Source organism: Lissotriton helveticus, chromosome 4_1 (assembly GCF_964261635.1).
Source record: "Lissotriton helveticus chromosome 4_1, aLisHel1.1, whole genome shotgun sequence".
Classification (NCBI taxonomy): domain Eukaryota; kingdom Metazoa; phylum Chordata; class Amphibia; order Caudata; family Salamandridae; genus Lissotriton; species Lissotriton helveticus.
Window position 1 is genome coordinate 832,433,831 of NC_136063.1, and position 27,166 is coordinate 832,460,996.

The 27,166-nt window shown below is 50.5% G+C and overlaps 2 protein-coding genes across 3 annotated transcripts in view; one reads left to right on the top strand and one right to left on the bottom strand.

The window, feature by feature from the left end:
- The window catches only part of CEP76 (centrosomal protein 76), a 320,940-nt gene extending 311,539 nt beyond the window's left edge, over positions 1-9,401 (bottom strand). Inside the window, exon 1 of one of the 2 annotated variants that reach the window (XM_078687483.1) lies at positions 9,207-9,400. In XM_078687483.1, the coding sequence (XP_078543609.1) occupies positions 9,207-9,269 (63 nt within the window). In that variant the 5' untranslated portion in view covers positions 9,270-9,400. Of the gene's footprint in view, positions 1-9,206 lie in introns of both variants that reach the window. The other variant, XM_078687484.1, reaches the window with a different exon arrangement.
- Positions 9,402-9,785: 384 nt separating this feature from the next.
- The window catches only part of PSMG2 (proteasome assembly chaperone 2), a 56,318-nt gene continuing 38,937 nt past the window's right edge, over positions 9,786-27,166 (top strand). Inside the window, exons 1-2 of the mRNA XM_078685697.1 lie at positions 9,786-9,972; positions 11,251-11,419. Of these exons, the coding sequence (XP_078541823.1) occupies positions 9,913-9,972; positions 11,251-11,419 (229 nt within the window). The 5' untranslated portion in view covers positions 9,786-9,912. The remainder of the gene's footprint in view (positions 9,973-11,250; positions 11,420-27,166) is intronic.

Here is a 27,166-nt window from a genome sequence, read left to right on the forward strand (position 1 = left end):
CTTCTCTGGTCCGGTCTGTAATTCCACATTTTAAGTCCTCTAGGCAGTGCGGCAGCTGTGTCTCACTTCCCAGTGGTAATTCCTCATTCTTAGTCCTCTAGACACTGCTGCTAGCTGCTTCCCTGGTCCCGTTGGAAATTCCTCATTCTTAGTCCTCTAGACCGTGATGCTAGCTGCTTCTTTGGACCCAGTGGCAATTCCTCATTCTTAGTCCTCTAAGCAGTGTCTCTGATCACAGTGGTAATTCCTCATTCTCAGTTCTCTAGGCAGTGCTGCTAGCTGCTTCTTTGGTCCCAATGGTAATTCCTCATTCTTAGTCCTCTAAACAACACTGCAGCTGCTTCTCTGATGCAAGAGGTAATTCCTTATTCTAAGTCCTCTAGACAGTGCTGCTAGCTGCTAGTCTAGTCCTGTCTGCAATTCCTCATTCTAAGTCTTCCAGACAGTGCTGCTAGCTGCTGCTCTAGTTCCGTCGGGAATTCCTCATTCTAAGTTTTCCAGAGGGTGCTGCTAGCTGCTTCTCTGGTCTAGTCGGAAATTCCTCATTTTAAATCCTCTAGGTCATGCTGCTAGCTTCTTCTCTGATCCCAATGGTAATTCCTCATTCTTAATTCTCTAGACCATGGGTACTCACAAACTTTATCTCAGGGGACAAATTTCCAGTGTGGTTTGTGTCATAGGGCCACACTGGTGGGGGCGGGGGTCAGTGGAGGAGGGGGCGGGGCTAGAGCAACAAAAAAAACTGTGACCATGAGGTTGAACACAGGTCCCTGCAGCGGACGCCTTCGTCCACTGAGCTACGAGACCCGGCATACACACATGTTCTCTCTCTCTCTCTCTCTCTCTCTCACTCACTCTCTCTCTTACTGACTCACTCCCTCTCTCTCCCTCACTCTGACTGTCTGTCTCCTTCCCTCTCCTTTCCTCTCCTTCCCTCCCTCCCCTTCCCTCAATCCCTCCATCACTCCCCTCACTCTCCTTCCCTCACTCACCCCTCCCTCTCCTCCCCTTCCCTCACTCCCCTTCCCTCACCCCCCTTCCCTCACCCCCCCTTCCCTCACCCCCCTTCCCTCACCCCCCATCCCTCACCCCCCCATCCCTCACCCCCCCATCCCTCACCCCCCCATCCCTCACCCCCCCTTCCCTCGCCCCCCCCTTCCCTCGCCCACTTCCCCCGCCCCCTTCCCTCACTCCTCTTCCCTCACTCCCCTTCCCTCACTCCCCTTCCCTTACTCCATCTCCCTCTGTCTCCATTTCTCTTCCCTCTGTCTCCATTTCTCTGTCTCCCTCCCTTTCCCCTCCTCTTCCTCTGTCTCCCTCCCTTTCCCTCCCTCCCACCCTCTCTCTCCCTCCCTCGACCTCCCACCGTCTCCCTCCCTCTCCCTCTGTCATCTTACCCTGCCTGTGTGTCAGCCTGGGCTGAGACAGCTCCCGGGCACACACAGCCGCACCCGAGCACTTCACAGGTCTTTAAATTACCATTTGCATGTTAATGAGGCTTTTGTTCACCTCTTATCGCCCCTGCAGTCCCACTCAGACTATCGATGGAATGAATCGCCGGCCCCCACAGAGTAGCAGAGTCTCTTAGAGTCTGCGCTGCTGCGGGGGTGTTCGCAGACACTGTTTAAAAATGTTTTTTTTAAAACACGGGTACGATGTCTCAAGGTCCGCGGGCCGCCATGAAAGGCTTGCCGGGCCGCTGGCGGCCCGCGGGCAGTACTAGGAGTAGCCGTGCTTTAGACAGTGCTGCAGCTGCTTCTCATGATCACAGTGGTAATTCCTCATTCTAAGTCCTCTAGACAATGCTACTAGCTGCTACTCTAGTCCAGTCGGAAATTCCACATTCTAGGTCTTCCAAACCGCGCCGGGAATCGAACAGGGTTCGATTCCCGGCGCGGCAGGTTTCTGGACCAGGGTCAGCGGACTCGATAATTCTCTCGCCTCGGTGCCCACTCTGATCAGCGTTCACACTCGGCAACTCTGGGCATTAGCTTGCCTCATCTTCACTAACGGCCCCACCAGACCGCCGGGGATGCCTGGTCTCACCCTGGAGATACCCATTAAGGGACCATCTCTCAGGGAAGCCAGGAAGGGTTTCGCAGCGGTCGAAGCGCCTTGGGACCCTACGGGTAAGTAGTGCGCTATATAAATGCCTATACATTTACATTTACAGTGCAGCTAGCTTCTACTCTAGTACCGTTGGTAATTCCTTATTCTAAGTCATCTAAACAGTGCTGCTAGCTGCCTCTCTGGTCTCATCGACAATTCCTCATTCTAAGCCCTCTAGACAGTTTCAATGCCCCCACCCCTGATAAAAAAAATGGGCATAGTCTTTCTGCCCCCGCCAACCCCCGGGGGCTTGGTAGCCATTAAGGGAAACCTACCAAACCCAGGCTGTTCTGGAAATTAAACACACAGTGGTGTCCAGGGAGGTGTGGCTTGTGAGGAGTGATGACACCCTACCATACAAAGATACTAGCAGTCATTGGTAAATACAATTGTCTCCATATGTCTAACATTTGGGACTATTTTTAGGTGTATGTATACCTGCGCACAAGCAAATTCAACCATTGAATGTGAAGGTATCCAAAGACTGAAGTAGGCTGACTCAGTGTCTTATACTGTGCATTGAGGTTGGAGAGAGCATCATTTGAGTGACAAATGAGCAGCCCAATAGTTTAAAAGGATTGACTACAAGCCATCTAAATGTATGTATTTTTATTATGATTTTGGGAAAACGTGTGCCTGGCATATCAGCAAAAGGTGCCTTTAGGATACACCTAAAATGATTCCTCAGGCTACCAGGCTAGTTATGTGCCAAGTGTCTACCAGGGTCCAAATGAATTCCCAATCAGGCCTTTACCAGTTTCAAAGTAGCAGGAGAAGGCAGCGAAGAATGGAACACGTCTCAAGCTACATTCCCCAACTTGCTCTAGTCAACCCTCCCTCACAACCCCAAACACCAATAGCAGGTGAGTAAACTGAGAGGGAGTTGTAAAATTTTGCCTGATCAACATTGGGAGCATATATAACTATATCAAGAACTCCACCCACCCGTACATAGGCTGAATGTGTTGTGTAATATACAACTCCTCCAAAGCTTTATAGGCTTGACACTTGTCCCTAGTTAAATGGTTCTCTAGTAACATGGCTAAGTTCACACTTCAAATGTTTCCGTCTTCTCTTCCTTTTGTACTATTCCATCTGTAGGCTAGAATTGATGTATTCGGTAAAACAAAAACAGAATTAAAATGTTCCTCAAGAAACAGCAGTTTCTTGTTGTTTGTGGAATACAGCATTAGGAATCTGAATTGAACGTATGAATGTAACACATTCCTTTTAGGGTTTCGTGCAGTAAAGATTCAAAATTATTGAGGTTCCTGGTAGGGGAGTACTTGGGTCCCCAACCACACGTCTCCCAGCAGTGAGATCCCAACTCCCGAAACTCTGCAGTGATGCCACCTCCCTCAACCATGTGCCATGCCAAAGAGGCCTTTGCTGCGTGAGTTTGGCATCCTAGTGTATATGTCGTAAGGCAACACTCCACACTGTATGACCAGCCTGGTCCAAAAGGGCATGGAGTTAGGAATGGGAGAACCGTACAACATAGATAGGATGCGATGGAACCCCAGAAGGGTGAGTTCCAAGCGATAGACCCGATCCGACCATCCCCCAATGAACCAGTCATGGATGACCAACAGGTGTGACGCTAAGTAATATAGGTACAAATTTGACATACCAAGTCCACAGTCATAGAGACCATGTTGGCAGTGAACGAATGTTAAGCGTGCCCTCGACCCGTGCCACAGAAAGGCAGCTGTTTACGTGTTGGTGGGATGCCAACCAATAAAGTTCTTTCCAATTTTTGTCCTCCCACCCATAAATCCTAACCATTGTGGCCCGCCACAGATGCTTACTGCTTCCAGGGAGAGGAGGCAAATGTCTTCGTAGATCAGGGCCCAATGTCGGGAGGAACCATCACTAGGCTCTAACTCCCTCTGGGACTCCAGGCAGAGGGCAGGCGCCTTTAACTGGGTGAGGCGCAGGGAACGTGCCCAGTCCTGCACAAGTATTCATCATTTCGCAAAGCTGCGCAACGTAGCTTCGCTAGCTGCCCAGAGTCCCTACTGTGGCAATTGACCCCTCATTGTTTCAGAAATAAGTTTGTTGTTCTTCTCTTAGGGCCCATACAAACTCTTAAACCTGCAAATACCAGGCATATAGACACCACAGAGTCCGCACTCCCTCCCCGGGGAAGACCAGATGAGGAAGAACCGGGGCGTGGTAGGAAATACCACGGGCCAGTATCTGAACATGTCTAATATTACACCAGTCAGGCGCTGGTAAGAAAATGAGGTCTATGCATGAGTGAGAGTGGTGTACGGCAGAGGTGTGTGTGCATTGTCAGACTCGTGGGTGTCATGTCCTCCACGCATCTCAGAGACCCAGGGCCAAAACCCAGTCAGAGTCTTTGGGCACAATTGTGCCGCGACCCAGAGAGGTGGTCCGGTTGTATCGTACGCAGGGACCGGGACCACATTAAAGCCTCCCCCTGTGGCAGTCAATCACTGCGGTAGGTCTAGTAGAGTCTTAGGTCATGAAGGAACACAGCGTGAGCTGCAGAAGGGGCGCAAACACACTATATTAACTGTGTAGCACTCAAGTGTTCCAGTGATAGCGAGGAAGCGGTCCTGTGGGTCAGGTGTTTTCCGGATGACCACCAGGGGAAAGGAATGCCACAACACAACCGCCACGCCCCTCGAGTAGCCCGCATGGAAGACCCTGCCATAACCTGGGGAGAGGAGTAGGCCTAACGGATAGGGCGGTCAACCTCGAATTTCGGGAACTGGGTTTGAGTCTCAGCAATGACACTGAAAATCCTGTGATTCTGGGCAAATCACTTAATCTTCCTGTGCCTAACAAAAATGAATGTGTCTTCATGTAATGCAACTGGTGATATGTAAAGCACTCTGATACCCGATTAGGGTGAAGTTCGCGCTATATAAAACTCTGTAAAATATATATATATTTTTTTAACTCTAGCACCAAGATTGGGCAGTGATTCCCCATGAGATGAGTCTCCTGGAGCAAAAGGACCACTGGGTGAAAGCAATGAGCATAGCACAAGACCACAGTACGCTTCACCCGATCTACGAGGCCATTAACATTCCAAGATATTAAGTGGAAGGACGTCATCTTGGGGGAGGGAAGATGCAAGTGTTACTAGGCATGGTAGGCCTGTAGCAATAGGAGCAGGGAGGGGCCACTTGACCATCAGTGAGGAACTGTTACTAATCCGAGTGCATAGTGCTATATAAGAGGTGCGTGTGTGTCAGTGTCCAGGAAAAAAACACAACAGAAAAAGCAACCATATGGCAGGTCAAGAAAATAGTAGCACAATTAAAGAACCACAGACCCCAACTCCCACCCCACACTTCTATCCCAGAAGCATCTGTCGCCCTAACGAGGAAACTAGAGAATGGCATGAATGACGTTCAACAGGGGGGGGGTTTGTATTCATCTAGATACCTTCTTCAAGAACCAATATCTACTTGCAATCAAACAGTAAGGTTGCATACAAAAGGAACATGGCCGAGCACATCAGACCCCATTACATTAATATCATAGTGCAGGAGTCAACGAACGGTCAAGATCTTGTAGTGTTGCATCCAGCATTTGAGCGCCTGTAACCAAGAGTGGCTCTGTAACTGCTTTGTATGCTCCATCTCCAGAAACCAGGTTGCAGCTCGACGGCACAGGGGATACCTCCTGCGCCACAAGAAAACAAGAGGGTGACCCGGCGAGTTGGTTTCTTTTGCTGAGTGGGTTCGGTTTCTGTACTACCATGTGTCCAGGTGGTCTCCTAGCTCCCGCTCCACAAGATGAGGTCTCCACTGTATTTTGAAGGGGTCGGTCCTCTGTGATCCACGTCCATGCGGACTCTGGAGTCTCAAAGAAATAGGATTTGTTGGCATGGATCACTCTGAGCTTGGCTGGAAACAGAAGATTATATTGGAGGCCCAACATCCTGAGCTTTTGCTTGACCTCTGTGTAGGAATGGGCCTCTGCTGCACCTCCCGTCTGTAAATCGGGAAAATTTAGAACCTTAGCATCTCCACAATGAAGTTCTGGCCTGGCAAGTGCCTCTCGCAAAACTGCATCTCTATCCCTGAAATTTAGGATCCGAGTGATCAAAAGCCGTGGAGATGCCCCTGGGGGAGGTTTTGGTGTCAAAGCGTGTGAGCCCGCTCTATCGCGAACCAGGGGGAGAGACTGTCAGCTGGCATCCAGGATTTAATCCACACATCCAGAAAATCTGCTACTTGCTGGGGATCGGTCCCCTTGGGGATTCCAATCACACACACATTATTGCATTGAGAGCGGTTTTCTGCATCTTCTGCATGCATGTGCAGTTCTGATGTGCGCGAGAGAAGACTGTGGACCTGGGCTTTAAGGGATGTGATCTCATCTTCTACGCCAGAGATTCATGTTTCTGCCTTCGTGATTCGCACAGTAGCGTTTCTGAGGTCCGTCCTTGACACATCCATGAGCACTTCACCAATTTTGTTTGACAGCTGCTTGGGATGTTTGAATAGCTTGCAGAATTGTGGCTAGGTCGTGGTAGGAGAGCTACCTACCCCCTGCCCCCAACCCGGAGTTTCCTTGTTTACTATTCTCCGACCCGATAGTGAACTGTTCTACGTGGGTCTGAGGGGCAGCTGGTCTCGCTGATCTGTCCTTGCCCAAGACGACAATAAGGCTGCAGTCTGGTCAGATTTTCTGTGTGAGGAAGAGACGAACCTCCTGCTCCAGCCACACTTCAGCCCAAGCAGCAGTCTGCATGTTGGGTTTAGAGCTTCACTGCGACTGGACAGCCAACTCAATGTCTCCAGCAGGGAGTCAGAAGCAGCCCAGGTCCATCCGCAGGGCCCCTCCCCATGCAGGGCGAATGCAAGTCAGGTAGGCAGAGGCACCAATGCAGTAGGGGTTTATGCGCCGGTGGGGGGGGGGAGGTGACCCAGGCCCCCGGAAAGATAAAGGTGTTGAGGGAGGAACCACTGCAGGCCCAGCAACACAGATCCGCTGCTTCCCACCACCGCCTCTCACCTACAAGCGAATTCGACCGCAGGGCTCTCTGCGCCTCAAAGGAACCTGTATACACCGGCCAGCTCTGCCCTGCAATCTCGTCTGGATTACAGACCCGGGGTGTGTCCCAAGGGCAGTAGGTGACCTCCTCCACCCTTCCGGCCCCACGGGGGAGGGGCGGGGGAAGACCCAGGCCAAGGATGCAGCTCAGTCGGTCCGAGTTGAAGCACCGGGCCCACTCCTCAAATAGTGTGTACAGTCACTAGAGTCCGGAGCAGCACAGACTTTGCAGCTCCACAGGCTACAAGAGCACGTGGGGACCCCCTGACCCGTCCATCCAGGGCTCAGGGGGTCCCACTTCCATTTGCCTTACAGTTCTCTGGAGAGGGGGGTGTGGGGGGGGTTTGGGGGGGGGGGCCAAAGTAGGCCTCAAATTTGCCACTCATTGCCATGGACTCACGACCAGCCCTGCAGTTAGGCCCCTCCCCGCACGCTATCCCTCTCAAGAGTCTTCCAGCAGGCCACCACCGCAGTCCTTCTTCGGGGTCCGGGCATGCCTCATCGCCGCAGGCTTCACTTGCTTGTATTCTCGCCACGGCGGCCTTTGCAGCCCTACGGTGTCACCTTCGGTGCAGTGGGTCCATAACGGGCTCCACGCCCGGGACTCCTCGGCTGCTGCGCGCCACCTCAGAGGCTGACAGTGCCTCGGGGGCAGCTTTGATGGCAAGCTTAGATGTGGATGGCTGACGGAAAGAAGAGGATCGATGTGGAGCTCTGCTAAAGAGCGACCGCCATGATGGCACTCCAAACCACCCTCCCCCCCCCCCGGGATTGGTAGTTTTTAGTACTTCCCATGTGGGCTGCCATTCCATTACGTGCCTAACAGCGCTTCTTTATTGTTATGTAAATCTCATCCAAATGCAAACTCCTTCACTTAGTCTTTCAACCCACAAAATGCTGCCCCAATAAGTCAACTGCAGCCCGCTGAAATCCCGTCGTGGTGCACTCCACGGCCGGGCCAGCTGTATTAAACATCAAGGAGTTGCCCCCCAGACGAAGTGCACGCTTTGAATTAAACATTCCATAGGTACTGCTTCAAGAAAGTTGCACAACATGACATTGCCTGACGCATTTCGGAAAAACTTCCTCCATCAAAGGCTGCACGCAAGAAAATGTGCACAATTAACCACCAATAAATACCCTTGTAAAACATCATAGACCTCCAGTGAGTATCAAGTCAGTACAATGTTTTATGGGATTGGTAGTTTTTAGTACTATGATGTTTTACAAGGGTATTTATTGGTGGCTAATTGCGTACATTTGTAGCGTGCAGCCTTTGAAGAATAACGTTTTTCCGAAACGCGCCAGACGATTGCATGTTGGGCAACTTACTGAAGCGGCTAATATGGAATAAATGTTTGTTTCAAAGAGTGCAATGTTCTGCAAGATCTTCAAGTGGCTTCCCATCAATACCAGAAAAACGGTAGCCCAGGCCCTCATCACCAGCCGCCTCGACTACGGCAACGCACTCTATGCCGGCACCACCACTGAACTCATGCATACTACAGCTGATCCAGAACCCGGCGGCCAGACTTATCCTCAAACTGCCCAAAAGAACTCACATTACAAAACACTTGATGGACCTCTTAAGGCGCCCTGTTCACAAGGGATGCCAGTTCAAGCACCTGCCCCATGCCTACAAACACCTTCATAACCAAGGACCTGCCTACTTGAACCACCATCTATACAGCCACACAGGAACCTATAGTCAGCACACCTCGCAAATATTCCGCACATTCGTCACAGCCACACCAGAGGACGCTCCTTCTAACACCTCGCTGCGAAAACATGGAACACCCTGCCCCTCCACCTCTAGTACTTGTTGTTCTAATGCGTTATTTATTAACTAAAAAACACAGTTTAACCGCATGTCACCCATGAAAGATCTTAACATCAAGCATAGGCACACCGTACAAAAAGTGTCCCAGCTATGCATGCAGAAAACTTGGCATAGAAGGTCCAGGTGTCAGCTTATGAAGCATTTCTTTTGGGTAAAACTTTAGACACACGAACTGAGATTGACAGGAATCTCCCACTCTTGTCCCTAAGGGACCACTGGCCTTGTGCAGCTGGCTGTGGATGATCTGCCGCAGTTCCGACGCTTTCTCCGGGTGCAGCGCCATCCTCCCTGAGTTATTCTGCGGCTGCGAAAACTTTGCAGCTAACGGGACGGACTGTCAGTAACTGCTTTCAAACACTGGCGGAAAGAGCGGCGCGAGGCTGCCCATCGGACCGCCTGAGTCCAAGGCAAACAGGGAAATTGCGGAGTCACGTTTCGCGCAGCAAGCAAGGCATTCCCACTCCTCCAAACTGGCACCGGCGAAAGTCGGACATCATAATTAATTATCAAATGGTCAGTGTTATACCAACAGATCAGGGCATCAAAAAAGTAGTCCAGCGCATATATGACGTCAACATGAGTCGCAGTACAAAGAAGGACCCCATTTTTTTTTTGCTGGTTGAGTCCAATAAATATAAACCGTGACCTAACAGAAGTAAGGGAGTTCTTCCACCTTGGAACAGACAGGACCAGCTGCCTTTGCCAATGTGCTTTTTAGCCGTTAAACCGCGTGTGCGGCCGTGACTAAGGTGAAGAGCAAACGAACACAGACGCGAAGTAATGACTATACCAACATGGCCGCCAGAGAGTGCTTGTAGTACCCTTTCTATGTCTACTGTACAGTATGCCAGTAGTCGGATAAGCTTCGAAGACTTTTGCTGTGCTTGTGCTGTCGCTTCGGCTGGAACTTCGCTATAGTCAACACGATGTTTGTTCCTTGTGCTGGCCTATCTCCACCGCATTTTCGCGATTGCACTTTAATACTGGTAATTCAAGTACATTATCCTTGATGTTATGTTGTTAGTTTTAGGCATTGCAAAAGTAATATAGATTGATAATTAAGGTATGATTTAATGTATTCGTTTTTGCATATTTGATGGTGTTGCTTGCCAGTAGGTATTACGGTGCTTATTTCTTCTCAGAGGACGATTACAATAGAACGTTTATTCTTCAGCTTCGCGAATGTAGTTATCTATTTATACAGACAGCCTCAACGTGATCCGACGTGCTTAAAAAACAAGTAGTTAATGGAATAGTGGCAGCAAGTGACATTAATAACAGATCCGTTTAAGTGATTTATATATTTGCAAGGTAAAGCGTAAAGGTCTAATATTTGCTAGGCCCTAATTAACCTTAAGGAAGGTTTAGGGTTATTGAATGAAGAGTTTGCTTGAATAAACTTTTGGAAATTAATTCCAGTAAAATGGCTGTAGAAGAAAGAAGCAAAAAACACCCAAATGATGAAAGGAATGCAGACCAATCAAACATTACCCCAAAAGCAGTCCCGGGGTGCTTGTTTCTGGTCCAGGGAGGACTTGGCCTGGCAGTTCGGGTTGGACTGTTCCCATGGAGAGCAGACTCAAGACTGATTTTCATATGGCTGGGTCCAAACAGGGGTGGCGCAGTGAGCAAAAAAATTCAATGGATTAAACCCAAATCTGTGACTGGGGTTGAATGTTTGTTTTGTTCAGCGTTCCGTCCATCATTTGTTCTTTTGTAGAAGAAAGAAGGGCCATCGTTGTGAATATAATGGGCTAAAGTATTTCAAAGGCAAGATAGTCTTTAAACGCTGTTTGAAAGTGGGGAAGTCTTGTGTGAACGGAACCCCTGTACCCCCAATTTAAAAATCTCACCAATTACCTCAGGAGGATCCACTTCCGAATTGATCTTGCATAAGAGAACATGTCACCACCAACAGTTTTTTCCCCCCTGTTATTGTTTTTATTTAGGCGAGTGGAGGGGTGATGGGGAACATCAGTAGGAACATGATAAGCAGTAGGTATTTGACAAGATTTAACACTGAATATATATGTAAATGTAAATGCCAATGTATATAGTGCCAAGACTTGAAATAAAGGGAATTATATTGAATGCTTTGGTAATATGCATTCTGTCTTCAATCTTTATTCATATTTGTTTTCCTGGACAGCGGAGCGCACAAATGTTACTAGATGTTGCAACTCTTTTTGAGGGGCATGTGTTAAAATCAAAAATCAGCAAGACTGTCTTGAGTCAATTCACTTTTAAAATTTTCGCCATTTCAGCCAGCTGTGTCTGTGGGGAATGTTGGCCAGCTTACAGTGGACCTCATTATATCTACAATGAAGATGGTGAAAGTTGGTTATTTCTACACAGACTGCCTGGTACCGATGGCAGGAAATGATCCATACGCCGAGCCAGGAGCAAATTCAAAGCTGAGTATAAATGCTGAAGGTATGTTCCTGAGGTTTAAAAGACAAGTTTGATAATTGTACTTTCAGTTATCCGTTAAAGCATTATAAGTCACTAGGTTACCAATAATATTGTCTTTGATCTGCATGAAATATTGAATCATAATGTTATGTGGAAACCAAAGGCTTATTGTAAAACGTTATATTATAAACATTTAAGGTGGAAATGCAGCTAGCCTTGCAATTTTAGTTATACTACAAGCATATGTGTTTGTTGTAATATACTTATCCAGATCTAACAGAGGTAAGCCTGATGATGAATGGAGAGTGACCCCAGATAACCATAAGTCCCAACAAGTTTGACCTGAGATTGGTACAAGTACCACATCCCAACCTACCTTCACACTATACAACACACATTTACTCTTGGTGTTATTTCATAGTAAGTGCCCCTGAGTTTTATTAGATTGTGCAGAGGAACATTGGCTGCCTTTTTTGTAAAAACAAAATACCCTTACATTATTACTGATAGCATATTTTACAATGTAAATGTCAGTATGTTGACTTTTGAACCCTGAGTGTTTTCCTTATTTTTTTACTCTCTTGCTCTCCTGCTTTATATTCCCAAACCTGTCTAAGGTGCAGATGTATCATCATTGCAGTTTGCGAGTCCTTATTAGCAAATTTTACTGATTTGCTATTAAGGACTCGCAAAATGCAATATATGTAGGTTTTGCAATAATAATTGCGATTCCTACATATTCCATAATTGTGAATCGCAAATTGTGATTTGCAATTAAGGAATACCTTCCCATTCATTCCTATGGGCCTAGAGGCCCATATGAATTAATGGGAAGACATTCGCAATTTGTGAGTACCCAGTAGGTACTCGCAAATTGCGAATGCAATTTCAAGGGTGCAAGGGTGACAAAAGGACACCATGTTGCACCCTTGAAATATGCATGTGTGCACATGTGGCGCACATACATGCCCTAGGGGCATGTAGGTGCGCCACATAGCACTTTAAAAATGCAAAAAAAGTGCATTTTTCTAGGAAATCGCAAATTACCACCAACTTGAAGTTAGTGGTAATTTGCGATTTCTTAAGGCCAAATCGCACATTTTGGCTGCTTTCAGAATTGCATTTAAGGAATCGCAATTTGCGATTCCTTAAATGCATTCTCAAAATAGGGAATGATTCCTTATTTTGCAATGGCCTTTTGGGATGATACATCCCAAAAGGCTTTTTCCAGTTCGCTAACGGGAAAACCCTTACTAGATCAGGCCCTAAATTCCTTATTCAGCCCTTCTAAGATTTGTTTGTGGTTTAAGGCCTCAAGCTGATCTATATATAGTCTACAGTCTTCCCGGAATGTGGCTTCTCAGGCGGGAGCTGTAGTCCAAATACAATGTTGTATAAAATTCAGCTAGTAAATTCTGTATCACTGTAGCTTCACTCACTGCTTAAGTAACTCACAAGCATACTTAGTTGCTCCCTGCAGGCAGGAGTAATTCTGGTTCCCATTGCGTTCAGGGAGCTGACTAAGGCCGCAGGGGCTTTGGGGGCTCCACCCCAAGCCCCCAACAAGCATATGGTGGGTGGGCACCCACCTTTAAGTAATGCGGGCTTAGGGGATGATGTCCCTGGGGCGGCTAACGGCTCAAGGAGGGGGGCTTCCCCCCCCCCATCACCTTTATGTGAAGTAGTAGCCCTGTGGGATGGGTCCTCAGGGCCTAATAAGGCTTGGGGAGAGGGACCGCATGAGTCCCTGTTGGAAATGGGATCCCCGGCTGGCCAGGGCTTTCGCCAAAGTCAGTCAGAGACCACCACACCCAAGTCAGGGCAAGGGAGTTACACGCCAAGATAACCCCTACTCACCCTCTAGGTAACGTGGCGCGAGCAGCAAGGCTAAACTTGGAGGCGATGTAGGTTAAGTATTTGCGCACGCACCCCAGCAACAACAACTAAAGGCCCACCACAAAGGAAAACTCCACACAAGGTTATATAAAAATAGCCTTTGTATTATAATAAATAAACATCAGATAAAACACACATCTTGTTACACTGTGCCAACAGGCACGGGCGGAATTTACAAGGGATATTTGTACAGGACAGGGCCACTTGAACCACTGTCAAGGGTATCAACACTTTTAGCAGCAATACTTTCAGTAATAAAGCAATACCTTCAGTAATAAAGCATACAACCAGTAATTACTGGTAACAGGGCCTCACTAACACCACCTGTACTAGGGAGAAAACAACCACCTACACGTCACACTACCTGTAGGGGTGCAAAAGCAACACACATGATGTCGTAACATTCAGAGGTGTAAAAGGACAAAGAGAACACATGATGAATAATCTACCCATTCAGAGGTGTAAGCAAAACACATGATGCCGTAACATTCAGAGGTGTAAAGGCACATGACGCATAATCAATACATTCAGAGGTGCAGAACAAATACCAATTTCCCCAAACTCACCAGTCACCACCTGTGACTGTCCCGGTGTCCCAATGTCAGGGCCTAAACGTGGCAGTTGCCCACAAAGTGCTGGGCAACTGGAGCAGGGAAAGTTAGCGCAAAGTTGGAGCCTCTCTGGGCTCAAAGAACCACCACTGTGGCACTGGTGAGCCTCTCTTAGGCTCTCTCACCAGTAAGGGGGGGGGCTGCTGAGCCTCTCAGGGCTCCAGCAATGACCAGGTGCAGCCTCGCTGGGCTGGGGGGTCCCTCGCTCTGGGGACCCGGATTACGGACAATTGCTCCTCAAGAGCCTTGCAGGCTCACGGACGAAATGCCCCTCAGAGCCTCTCTGGGCTCGTAGTTAATGTACTCGCGAGCCTCTCTGGCTCGCCAAACAAGAAATGCGCCGGTCGTTGGAGCCTCTTTTAGGCTCGGGTTGGAGTCCCCCTCTTGGGGACTCGGGTCGCTCGACAAGGCCCCCTAAGAGCCTCTCTGGCTCTGACTACAGGCGCGAGGTCGCGCTACAGAGAGGGGGCGGGGCGGACACCGGCAATGTGTCCCGACGCGCCCCCCCTCCTCTGCAGGCACCTTCACTCACCGGGTTCGCGCTGGGCTCTCCAGCGGCGGCGGGTCTCTCCCGCTGGTCCCGGGGCTCTCCTCTCCTCTCGGGGAGCCTCGGCAGGCTCTCTCGCGGCTCGGTGGAGGAGGCGGGACTTCCGGGTTGACTCTCCCGGGCCGCGCGGTGATTGGACGGCCGTCCCTTCACTTCCGGGTCGCCGCGGGCAGCGCGGCGGCTCGCTTTAGGCAGGCAGGCGGGCTCCCAGATGATCCGAGGAGTGGGCTCCCTCGTAGATCAATCAAAACCGGGCACAACAACGCGGCAATGAGCGGGGTAGCACCCGCGCCGCCAAACCACCACACGGGGCGGACAAAATACAGCGCTCACGGCGCTCGGGCAAAATCCAGCGTTTTCAAGCGCTAGGCAGGCGATCTCAGCGCTCCTAGCGCTGAAGGGCAGAGAGCAGCGCTCTCAGGCTGCAGGCAACGAAGTCCTCAGTGCTCCCCAGCACTGGAGGACAGGACAGGGCTCCAGCAGGGGCTGGAGGCAGGCAGGGGGGCAAGGCTGGGCCAGCGCCAGCACACTGGGTCTCCAGGCAGGGAGACAGTCCAAGTGGCGGTCCTCCTGGCCCCAGCAGCAGCAACAGCCCCCTCTGGCAGGATCCAAAAGCAGAACATTTTCTAAGGGGACACAGCCCCTTCTTATAGTAACAAATCCTTTGTTTCAAGGTGCAGGGTGGGGGGAAAACCAGTTTCAGCTGGCTCTGGAGCACTCTTAATGGCCCAACCACCCATTTCATTCACTGGGGAGGCTAGGGTCGTTAGACACACCACAGGGGGGCGGAGCCAGCATTGTGTGGGGAAAACCCAGCCCATCCAGGACACAGGTACACTCCTCCCACACATCACTCATGCTAATCTCCCACTCACCACCGGGCAGACCCATCCAGACTTCCTGGAGCCTGGCATGCCAGCCAGCTCCAGCCAATCACGCTCCAGCACCCTCACAGCACACGCACACATATCTCAATGTCCAGAAGTAGCACTTCCCTTCTAGACACATACATGCCGCATATACCATCTCGCAGCATTCACTCTCACGAGTTTACACATACTAAACTCGAGCCTGCACTCCCCACGCATCAGGAACTACCAGGGACACACACATTCCCCATGCATTCCTATGGGAGGGCAGGCCAGCCATGCTACACGCACGCACTTTCACTCTGGGACCCAGGGAAAAGTGCACAGAGACCCAGAAATCACTGACACAGGGTCACACATAAGGCAAAAAGTTTAGGGGTGAACCTGCCCTGCGGGCCAAGTCCCACATAACCCCCTTCCAGCCAAAACGCAGGGGAGAACAATCACCACCGTGATGGACTTCCCTGCTTGGGGCGATAGAACACGGACGCAGGCCCGCCACTGCCGGGACACCCTCCTGTTCTATGCCACGGTGAACCCCTAGGGTTCCTTCTAAAGCTACTGTAAGGACCAGCTGGGCTACCCCACTGGTACTCCTCAGCTGTCCGCGGCCAGGACCAGGCCCTAGGCCACCCAGGTGCCACTGGTTCCTGCCTACTCACGAAGTGGGGGGTAGTAACCCCTGGCACATAGTAGCCATTCTCCACTCCTCCTGTCTGCAAGACAGGGCTAGACTGCCACTGGTTCTCCAGCCTAGGGTCTACAACCTCAGGTGGACCAGGAGTCTCAGGGAAGGCGCTCCTCCCCTTTCCTCTTCTTTTAGGGTTCCTCCTCCCCGTGCGAGGGGGATACCTAGAACGCCATTCCAACCCAGGGTTTAACCCCTCAGGTTGCATCGGGGTCAGAGGTGGGCTCTCCCACCCTCTGCACCCCCTTCCAGAGGTCTGCCCTCTCCCACCTGGAGAAGTTCCTCTGGAAGAAGAACCGGTCAGGACACTGGTTACAGTCGTCCTACCCTTCAGGTCAGGCCGATCCTGAACCTGGCCACCCAACCTCCGGTCTAAAACCTTTGGTGGAACAACTGCCTGGCACTCCAGGACTTCTGGGGACTCACACACAATCCCCCTGAGGCTAACAAATGACACCTCTGTTGTGTGACTGTCTGTCTGGCGCAGATCTCCCGCCCTCTGTCCACCTGACAGTGCGTGACGATCCCCCAGACCAGAAGTGGCACCACCCGGGTCCCTCCAAGAAGATCCAGCCCAACTGGCTAGTCTCTGGTCCACTGGTGCATCCACTGGGAAACTCATCCCCCAATCACTCCTCACGCTGGACTCCTGTACCCTCCCTACCGGAGCGGTACTGCCAGCCTCTGGAACCACAGGAGCTCTGGTTACAGACGCTCCAGGTCCTCTACTCACTAGGAGATCCTCCTCAAATGGGCTAACAGGACAGCCTAGGTCCCCAACCTGGTGTTCCCTCAAGAAACCACCCAGGCTCTGAGACAGGGCTTCGGGCCTCTGGGGGCTCTCAGCCACCCACTGACTCCTGCTCCACTGAGCCAGGCAGTCAGCCCCTACACCCTTCTCACTATACTGGGACCTAGCTGGGCTACACTGAGCCTCTTCCACCACGCTGGGCTGGAAGATCCCTGACCCACTACTTTCGGAGTCACTCACCAATGACTCTACAGAACCTCTGGCCCTTTCCCAGCGGTCTGCTTCCTCTGCCAGGTCACATGGTTCAGACAATCCACACCCTACTAGGTGTTGGCGCAACCCTGGTGAACAACAACTGAGCAACTGCTCTCTGAGAAACATATCGAGCAATAGGTCCCAATCACATTTCGTGGGCTCCCGTACCCAATCACACAGGGCTCCACAACAGTCATCCTCAAAGTCTACCCAAGACTGGTGAGACGGTTTCCTAAGGTTCCTAAACCTCAACCTATTCTCCTCCTCTGGGGAAACAGGAACCATACTCTGGGAACTGAGACTTTCTAGACGGAGATTTACATAGCTGCCACCACTGGACTCAACCCTCCCTGGGGGATCCAGAAAATTAAGACTGCGGTCAGGGGATAACCTACACTCTAGGGCTATCTTCTCCCTGGCCAAGGCCCTCTCAGCCTCTGCAGTCCGCTCATTCACACCCAGCTGCGCCATCTCTCTGGCATACTCTAACCGGAGCTTCTCCATGGCCAGCTGGTGCTCCCTCTCTTCTCTCCTATCCACCCACTCCTCTGGGGACAGGGAAAGGGATGGGGTGCTACACCTGACACTGGACCCAGCAAGGGACTCCCTATCTAGGGGGTACTCACTCTCTGCTGGCGCCCATCCACTGTCACACTCACTCTCCACATCAGACTCTTCAGGGCTCCCCTCAGACCCACCACCCTCATGGTGTGCGGTCCGGGCCCTCTCCCTCTCACTGTGCTCACGCTCCCAGTCACTCTTCTGCCACAGGATCATGTTATCCCTAAGCTTGGACTGGGTGTCTGACTCACTCACTGGGATGTCTCTCTCCTTACATAACCGTACCAACTCATGCACACTGTACTTAAACAGGCCACAAAGGTTAAAAGGAGATTCCATCTTGACAGGATGCTCACAGACACGTGCAACACAAGGGACCTTGCAATCTGAAGTAGGAGTACACAATTCCAAAACTTCCACACTCTCCTTAAAAAAAGAGAACTCACTCATGCGTCCAGGAAAACACCATTCATCCACACACACCCTCCCCTCGGATCGGTAAGGCAGTTTCTACCACCCCTGACTTCTCAACCTGACCAAAAGTGACACAGGTACCAAACTCTGGAAGCAGGGCGGGGGACAAATGTACTGAACACAATTATAAAATGACACTCTTCAGGAGAAGAAACAATGGAATTTCACCAAAAACAATAATCCCCAAAATGTGGTTATCTAACAAATGTAGAGCTTTGAAGTGCGGCCAGCCGCTACTGTGGTATAACGCAAACACAAATCCTTATCCCACCGCTTGCCGCCAATGTTGGAAATGGGATCCCCGGCTGGCCAGGGCTTTCGCCAAAGTCAGTCAGAGACCACCACACCCAAGTCAGGGCAAGGGAGTTACACGCCAAGATAACCCCTACTCACCCTCTAGGTAACGTGGCGCGAGCAGCAAGGCTAAACTTGGAGGCGATGTAGGTTAAGTATTTGCGCACGCACCCCAGCAACAACAACTAAAGGCCCACCACAAAGGAAAACTCCACACAAGGTTATATAAAAATAGCCTTTGTATTATAATAAATAAACATCAGATAAAACACACATCTTGTTACACTGTGCCAACAGGCACGGGCGGAATTTACAAGGGATATTTGTACAGGACAGGGCCACTTGAACCACTGTCAAGGGTATCAACACTTTTAGCAGCAATACTTTCAGTAATAAAGCAATACCTTCAGTAATAAAGCATACAACCAGTAATTACTGGTAACAGGGCCTCACTAACACCACCTGTACTAGGGAGAAAACAACCACCTACACGTCACACTACCTGTAGGGGTGCAAAAGCAACACACATGATGTCGTAACATTCAGAGGTGTAAAAGGACAAAGAGAACACATGATGAATAATCTACCCATTCAGAGGTGTAAGCAAAACACATGATGCCGTAACATTCAGAGGTGTAAAGGCACATGACGCATAATCAATACATTCAGAGGTGCAGAACAAATACCAATTTCCCCAAACTCACCAGTCACCACCTGTGACTGTCCCGGTGTCCCAATGTCAGGGCCTAAACGTGGCAGTTGCCCACAAAGTGCTGGGCAACTGGAGCAGGGAAAGTTAGCGCAAAGTTGGAGCCTCTCTGGGCTCAAAGAACCACCACTGTGGCACTGGTGAGCCTCTCTTAGGCTCTCTCACCAGTAAGGGGGGGGGCTGCTGAGCCTCTCAGGGCTCCAGCAATGACCAGGTGCAGCCTCGCTGGGCTGGGGGGTCCCTCGCTCTGGGGACCCGGATTACGGACAATTGCTCCTCAAGAGCCTTGCAGGCTCACGGACGAAATGCCCCTCAGAGCCTCTCTGGGCTCGTAGTTAATGTACTCGCGAGCCTCTCTGGCTCGCCAAACAAGAAATGCGCCGGTCGTTGGAGCCTCTTTTAGGCTCGGGTTGGAGTCCCCCTCTTGGGGACTCGGGTCGCTCGACAAGGCCCCCTAAGAGCCTCTCTGGCTCTGACTATAGGCGCGAGGTCGCGCTACAGAGAGGGGGCAGGGCGGACACCGGCAATGTGTCCCGACGCTCCCCCCCTCCTCTGCAGGCACCTTCACTCACCGGGTTCGCGCTGGGCTCTCCAGCGGCGGCGGGTCTCTCCCGCTGGTCCCGGGGCTCTCCTCTCCTCTCAGGGAGCCTCGGCAGGCTCTCTCGCGGCTCGGTGGAGGAGGCGGGACTTCCGGGTTGACTCTCCCGGGCCGCGCGGTGATTGGACGGCCGTCCCTTCACTTCCGGGTCGCCGCGGGCAGCGCGGCGGCTCGCTTTAGGCAGGCAGGCGGGCTCCCAGATGATCCGAGGAGTGGGCTCCCTCGTAGATCAATCAAAACCGGGCACAACAACGCGGCAATGAGCGGGGTAGCACCCGCGCCGCCAAACCACCACACGGGGCGGACAAAATACAGCGCTCACGGCGCTCGGGCAAAATCCAGCGTTTTCAAGCGCTAGGCAGGCGATCTCAGCGCTCCTAGCGCTGAAGGGCAGAGAGCAGCGCTCTCAGGCTGCAGGCAACGAAGTCCTCAGTGCTCCCCAGCACTGGAGGACAGGACAGGGCTCCAGCAGGGGCTGGAGGCAGGCAGGGGGGCAAGGCTGGGCCAGCGCCAGCACACTGGGTCTCCAGGCAGGGAGACAGTCCAAGTGGCGGTCCTCCTGGCCCCAGCAGCAGCAACAGCCCCCTCTGGCAGGATCCAAAAGCAGAACATTTTCTAAGGGGACACAGCCCCTTCTTATAGTAACAAATCCTTTGTTTCAAGGTGCAGGGTGGGGGGAAAACCAGTTTCAGCTGGCTCTGGAGCACTCTTAATGGCCCAACCACCCATTTCATTCACTGGGGCGGCTAGGGTCGTTAGACACACCACAGGGGGGCGGAGCCAGCATTGTGTGGGGAAAACCCAGCCCATCCAGGACACAGGTACACTCCTCCCACACATCACTCATGCTAATCTCCCACTCACCACCGGGCAGACCCATCCAGACTTCCTGGAGCCTGGCATGCCAGCCAGCTCCAGCCAATCACGCTCCAGCACCCTCACAGCACACGCACACATATCTCAATGTCCAGAAGTAGCACTTCCCTTCTAGACACATACATGCCGCATATACCATCTCGCAGCATTCACTCTCACGAGTTTACACATACTAAACTCGAGCCTGCACTCCCCACGCATCAGGAACTACCAGGGACACACACATTCCCCATGCATTCCTATGGGAGGGCAGGCCAGCCATGCTACACGCACGCACTTTCACTCTGGGACCCAGGGAAAAGTGCGCAGAGACCCAGAAATCACTGACACAGGGTCACACATAAGGCAAAAAGTTTAGGGGTGAACCTGCCCTGCGGGCCAAGTCCCACAGTCCCTATACCTTTAAAAAAAATAAGCCTTGGCATAGCCAATAGGTCTTGCCTTTGGGGCCTTATAAGTATAAAGGCAGAGCTATTGACTTTGCCAATGTGTTTAAGCTGTGCTGTAGAGAAGTGTGGCTGCTGTGCTAAAACAATTTAATAAAAAAGTGCCACTTGAGTGATGTTGTGCTGGCCCTCAGTGATGCGGTGCTGGCCCTCAGTGATGCGGTGCTGGCCCTGACTGATGCGGTGCTGGCCCTGACTGATGCTGTGCTGGCCCTGACTGATGCTGTGCTGGCCCTGACTGATGCGGTGGTGGCGCTGACTGATGCGGTGGTGGCGCTGACTGATGCGGTGCTGGCCCTGACTGATGCTGTGCTGGCCCTGACTGATGCTGTGCTGGCCCTGAGTGATGCTGTGCTGGCCCTGAGTGATGCGGTGCTGGCCCTGAGTGATGCGGTGCTGGCCCTGAGTGATGCGGTGCTGGCCCTGACTGATGCTGTGCTGGCCCTGACTGATGCGGTGGTGGTGCTGAGTGATGCTGCCGTGACAGTGTCTTTGCTTATTACAGTGGGCAGAGGAGGGGCAGAGGAGGGGTGGAAGGGGATAGAAGAGGGGGTAGAAGAAGGGTAGAAGAAGGGTAGTAGGGTAGAGGGGCAGGAGAGGGGTAGAGGGGCTGAGGGGTAGTATAGGGGTTGAGGGGTAGTATAGGGGTAGAAAAGGGGTAGTTGAGGGGTGGTAGAGGGGTAGAAGAGGTGTAGAGGTGTAGATGAATAGAGGGATAGAAGAGGAGTAGAAGAGGGGAAGAGGGGTAGTAGTGGGGTTGAGGGGTAGAAGGGATAGAAGAGGGGCAGAAGGGGGTAGAAGAGGGGAAGAGGGGTATAAGAGTGGTATAAAAAGGGTAGAGGGATACAAGAGGGGTAGAAGGGTACAATAGGAGTAGAGGGGTAGAAGAAGGGTAGAGGGGTAGAAGATGGGTAGAAGGGTAGAAGATGGGTAGAGGGGTAGAAGAGGAGTAGAGGGGTAGTAGAGAGGTAGAGGGGTAGAAGAGGGGTAGACAAGTAAAAGAGGGGTAGAGGGCTAGAAGAGGGGTGGATGAGTAGAAGAGTGTTAGAAAAAGGGTAGAGGGGTAGACAAGTAGAGGTGAGGTAGTAGAGGGCTAGAAGAGGGGTAGAGGGCTATTAGAGGGGTAAAGGAGTTGAAGAGGGATAGAAGGAAGGGGGTAGAAGAATGGTAGAAAAAGGGTAGAGGGGTAGAAGAGGGATAGAGGGGTAGAAGAGGAGTAGAGGGGTATTAGAGGGGCTGAGGGGTAAAAGAGGGGTAGAAGAGGGATAGAAGTGTAGAATCGTAGAAGAGGGTTAAAGGGGTAGAACAGTAGTAGAGGGGTAGTAGGGTAGAGGGGTAGAAGAGGGGTAGAGGGGTAGAAGGCTAGTAGAGGGGTAGTAGAGGGGTCGATGGGTAGTAGAGGGGTAGTAGAGGGTTAGTAGAGGGGTTGAGGGGTAGAAGAGGGATAGAGGGGTAGTAGAGGGGTAGAAGAGGTGTAGAGGGGTATTAGAGGGTTAGTGGGGTAGAAGGGTAGAAGAGGGATAGAAGGGGTAGAGGGATAGAAGGGAGTATTGGGGTGGAAGACGGGTAGGAGGGTAGAGGGGTAGAAGAGGGTTAGATGGGTAGAAGAGGGGTGGAGGGTTAGAAGAGGGATAGAGGGGTAGTAGAGGGGTAGAAGAAGGGTTGAAGGGTAGAAAAGGGGTAGAGGGGTAGAAGAGTACAAGAGGGGTAAAAGAGTACTAGAGGGGTAGAGGGGTACAAGAGGGGTAGAGGGGTACATGAGGGGTAGCGGGGTACAGGAGGGGTAGCGGGGTACAAGAGGGGTAGAAGGGTAGAAGTGGGATAGAGGGGTAGAATGAAAAAAACATTCCTCCAATCAGTGCACAATGTGTGCAATAGACGCTGTGAAGTAAATAAATGTAGGACTGCGGACTATACAATACATTCAGTAGAGGGGTAGAAGAGTAGAGGGTTAGTGTGGTAGTAGAGGGGTAGAAGAGGGGTAGTAGAGGGGTTGAGAGGTAGTAGATGGGTAGTAGAGGGGTTAAGGGGTAGTTGAGGGGTAGTAGAGGGGTTGAGGGGTAGTAGAGATGATGAGGGCTAGTAGAGGGGTAGAAGAGGGGTAGAGGTGTAGAAGAGGAATAGAGGGGTGGAAGAGGGGTAGAGGCATAGAAGAGAGGTAGAGGGGTAGAAGAGTGGTGGAGGGTTAGAAGAGGCATAGAGGGATAGTAGGAGGTAGAGGGGTAAAAGAGTAGAAGAAGGGTACAAGAGGGGTAGAAGGGTAGAAGAGGGGTAAAATGAAAAAAAGCATTCCTCCAATCAGTGCACAATGTGTGCAAGAGACGCTGTGAAGTAAATAAATGTAGGACTGCGGACTATACAATACATTCAGTAGAGGGGTAGAAGAGTAGAGGGTTAGTGTGGTAGTAGAGGGGTAGAAGAGGGGTAGTAGATGGGTAGTAGAGGGGTTAAGGGGGTAGTAGAGGGGTTGAGGGGTAGTAGAGGGGTTGAGGGGTAGTAGAGATGATGAGGGCTAGTAGAGGGGTAGAAGAGGGGTAGAGGTGTAGAAGAGGAATAGAGGGGTGGAAGAGGGGTAGTGGCATAGAAGAGAGGTAGAGGGGTAGAAGAGTGGTGGAGGGGTAGAAGAGTGGTGGAGGGGTAGAAGAGTGGTGGAGGGTTAGAAGAGGCATAGAGGGATAGTAGGGGGTAGAAGGGTAGAAGAGTGGTAGAGGGCTAGAAGGGGGTAGAGGGGTAAAAGAGTAGAAGAGGGGTACAAGAGGGGTAGAAGGGTAGAAGAGGGGTAAAATGAAAAAAAACATTCCTCCAATCAGTGCACAATGTGTACAAGAGACGCTGTGAAGTACATAAATGTAGGACTGTGGACTATACAATACATTCAGCATGCATGAAAGGTGACTACTGAATTCATCGGCATGCATGGGTTAACCAATAAGGCTGATAAAAAAAAGAATTACGACTTACTACGATCACAATCATCTATTGCAATATTTTCTGTCTCACTGAAAGCTTCTTGAGCACATAAAAAACAAGGAAGCTATCGGCTTCAGGAATGTGAAGGAAAGATCTCTTTTCTTGAAAGCTGATGACCCATGATGAGAGAGCAAAACCATATGGCACCTCTGCTTGTGAGCCTTGATAGAAACCCACATGGCGGCTGCGCGCGTGCACGCACGCGTGAACGCAAGCTTGAGGCCAGCAAACGCCTCTAGTAGCACTTTGGAAATCCCCTTAGTCGAGGTGTAGAAGAGGGGTAGAGGTGTAGAAGAGGGGTAGAGGTGTAGAAGAAGGGTAGAGGTGTAGAAGAGGGTTAGAGGGGTAGAAGAGGGGTAGTAGAGGGTTAGAAGAGGAGTACAGGTGTAGATGGGTAGAGGGGTAGAAGAGCGGTAGAGGGGTAGAAGAGGGGTGGAAGAGGGATTAAGGGGTTGAGGGGCAAAAGAGAAGAAGAGGGGTAGATGGGTAGAAGAGTAGTCAAGGGGTAGAAGAGGGGTAGAGGGGTACAAGAGGGTTAGAAGGGTAGAAGAGGGGTAGAATGAAAAAAACATTCCTCCAATCAGTGCACAATGTGTGCAAGAGACGCTGTGAAGTAAATAAATGTAGGGCTGCGGACTATATAATACATCATCATAACAAAGAGGGGAGAGAGAGATAAAAGTGGATTCGATCTCCCTAGGCAGTATTTCATAAACCAAACAGAATCCACTCAGGAGTTACAGTGGCCCCTACAATGGTAGGGAGCACTCCGTGTTTTTAAAATACCCCTCACACAACAAAAGGACCCTTGGTGTCATGCTTCATCATCGGGGTCTTCGCACCCCTCTACGGTATGCGGCGTGCTACTACCTACGGCTACGCGGGAGCACTTATACACAGACTATGTGTGGTGTGTGTAGGGTGGTGATTTTGTGTGAGTAGTGGGGTTTGAAAGTGATAACTGATTATTAAAAAATACCTGGCCGTGGGAAAAAGAAAAAATGTTTAATATGTCCCCGACTGGTATTGTTAAAATTGGTGTGGTGTGAGGTTACTAATGTATAGTAATGTACATTAACCTCGCCAGTGCGTCGACATGTTTCGGAGTCTAAAACTCCTTCTTCAGGACGGGTTTGCGCAAATCCCCACCTTACTCACATGAGATAAAAAGTGTATTATACAGAAAAGTGAAAGGGACTACTTGTACCTAATTCACAATGTGTTTTGAGATTCTCGCCCAGTAGGCGTTGCTGTAAGGAAAAAAGGGGGAATAATATAATGATTATTCACAAAAATATTCACGTTTCTCCTGGGAAGGTGTCCACAGCAAAGTGATGGGAAGCCGATATCTAGACAATTTGCCATTCTATTAGTGATCGTGCCCTCTGTAAAGGAAAGAACAAGGACAGGACAAACAACACACAAAACAAAAAGCACACGCTTCTATATTAACTTTCTTCCATGGTTATATGGTTTTTGTGAGGGTCAATGAATAATGGAGGTTATTTTAGTCGGTTCTTACTTATTGTTTTGAGCTTGATGAACCTCATGAGCCTCCTAGCGTTCTTGGGGGTTCAGTCGGGCTAATATGCAACCTGTGGGCAAACAAGGATTCGGGCTCAAGGTTTTTACTTACAGGGTTCTGTTGGTACCACCATCCTTGTCGGGTAGTTACTCACGATTACTGAAAGTCGGGTCTATCTCCCTCCCCTCGACGCGGCTCCGCTGGAATAGGTTGCTGAGCGAACCGCGCCCTATATATACCTTCAAACTGTAGTTGATTGCCAATCTATCGGTAATTGGGAAGGCGGAAGGGTCCGGTATGGTGCCCAAAGAAGGGCATACCGGTAATTGTTTAGCCCCGTGCGCGGTGAGGAGCTGTGGACTGCTCTGTGCGCATGCGCGGTAGTGGTTCTCCGAGATAGAGTATCCGCGCATGCGCATAGCCGGAATAGTATGGGTGCGCATGTGCGGTAGTTGTAAGAAGACGTTCTAGTTGGCGGTGATCGTGCTACATGGGCAAAAGGTTTTAAAACATTGAAATTTGGCATATGGATTAATTCTAAGATCTATTCCGATCTAGTACATACAATTTGAGAAGAGCTCACTCATTTTACCTAAGATGATGATAAACGATTTTCACATGTTGAAAACCGAGGTCTTGACGATTAATCTATAAATATATTGGGCATGTGGGGATGTGATAGCCACCGGGGTACACTAGATGTAGTTAGCAAAACAGTGGAAAAGGGTAGTTGCTGCCCAAAGTTGTGGATTCATTATGATGCACGGTGCAGTACGTAGAAAGGGATGGCGATCACAGGGGGTTCAGCGTAATTGCCCCCAAGGAATTTCATCATTGAGGCCATTCTTGTTTGTACCCAGACGGAACACCCATCTCTGTTCCTTCTCGAATAACCCTGCTTCTGATTGTAGTTGTTCAACTATTGTCCAATTGAGGTCATTAACACAGTGTTCAGCATGCAGAAAATGAGCTGCCATTTTGTGGTGCTTTTCTTGCACCTAATATTGCTTTTATGTTCATTTATTCTTATTTTGGCTGCTCTGGTGGTCATTCCGATGTATTCAAGTCCGCAGGGACATGGTATCAGGTACACCACATTCTTACTGTTGCAGTTGGTGAATCTGCGTTGTTCCCATTTGCTACCATTCCTAAAAGTCAGTTCCTGACTTTTCTTGGTAAGGTGGCAACTGCTACAGTTCCCACAAGGGTGGTGGCCCTGTATCCCATGCAGTGTGGTTTGTTGTTGGTGTTTTTTCTGTGGTCTGGTATGCACCAAAATGTCTTTTAGATTTTTACCCCGTCTGTGGGCGATAAGAGGTTTCTCAAAGTCAAGTTCACCACTTGTTAAAATGCGCCAGTGTTTGTTAATCAACTTTGATACCTCGTTAGAATGGGTACAGTATGTAGTCACACAGACTGGTCTGTTTTTGTTCGTTTAATTGTTGATCTTGTCTTCTAGTAGGGCCTCGCCATTGTTGTTGCGAGCTCTCTTCATAGCGGAGTTTATGATTCTGTCAGGGTACTCCCTCCGTTGTAGTTTGGTTTTTAGATCAGCTGCTTGTACTCTGTATTTGCCTACATCACTGCAGTTCCGACGGAGTCGCAGAAACTGGCCATACGGAAGGTTCTCTCGGAGGTGCAGAGGGTGAAAGCTGTCGAATCGTAACAGACAGTTCCTTGCCGTGGGTTTGAAATGTG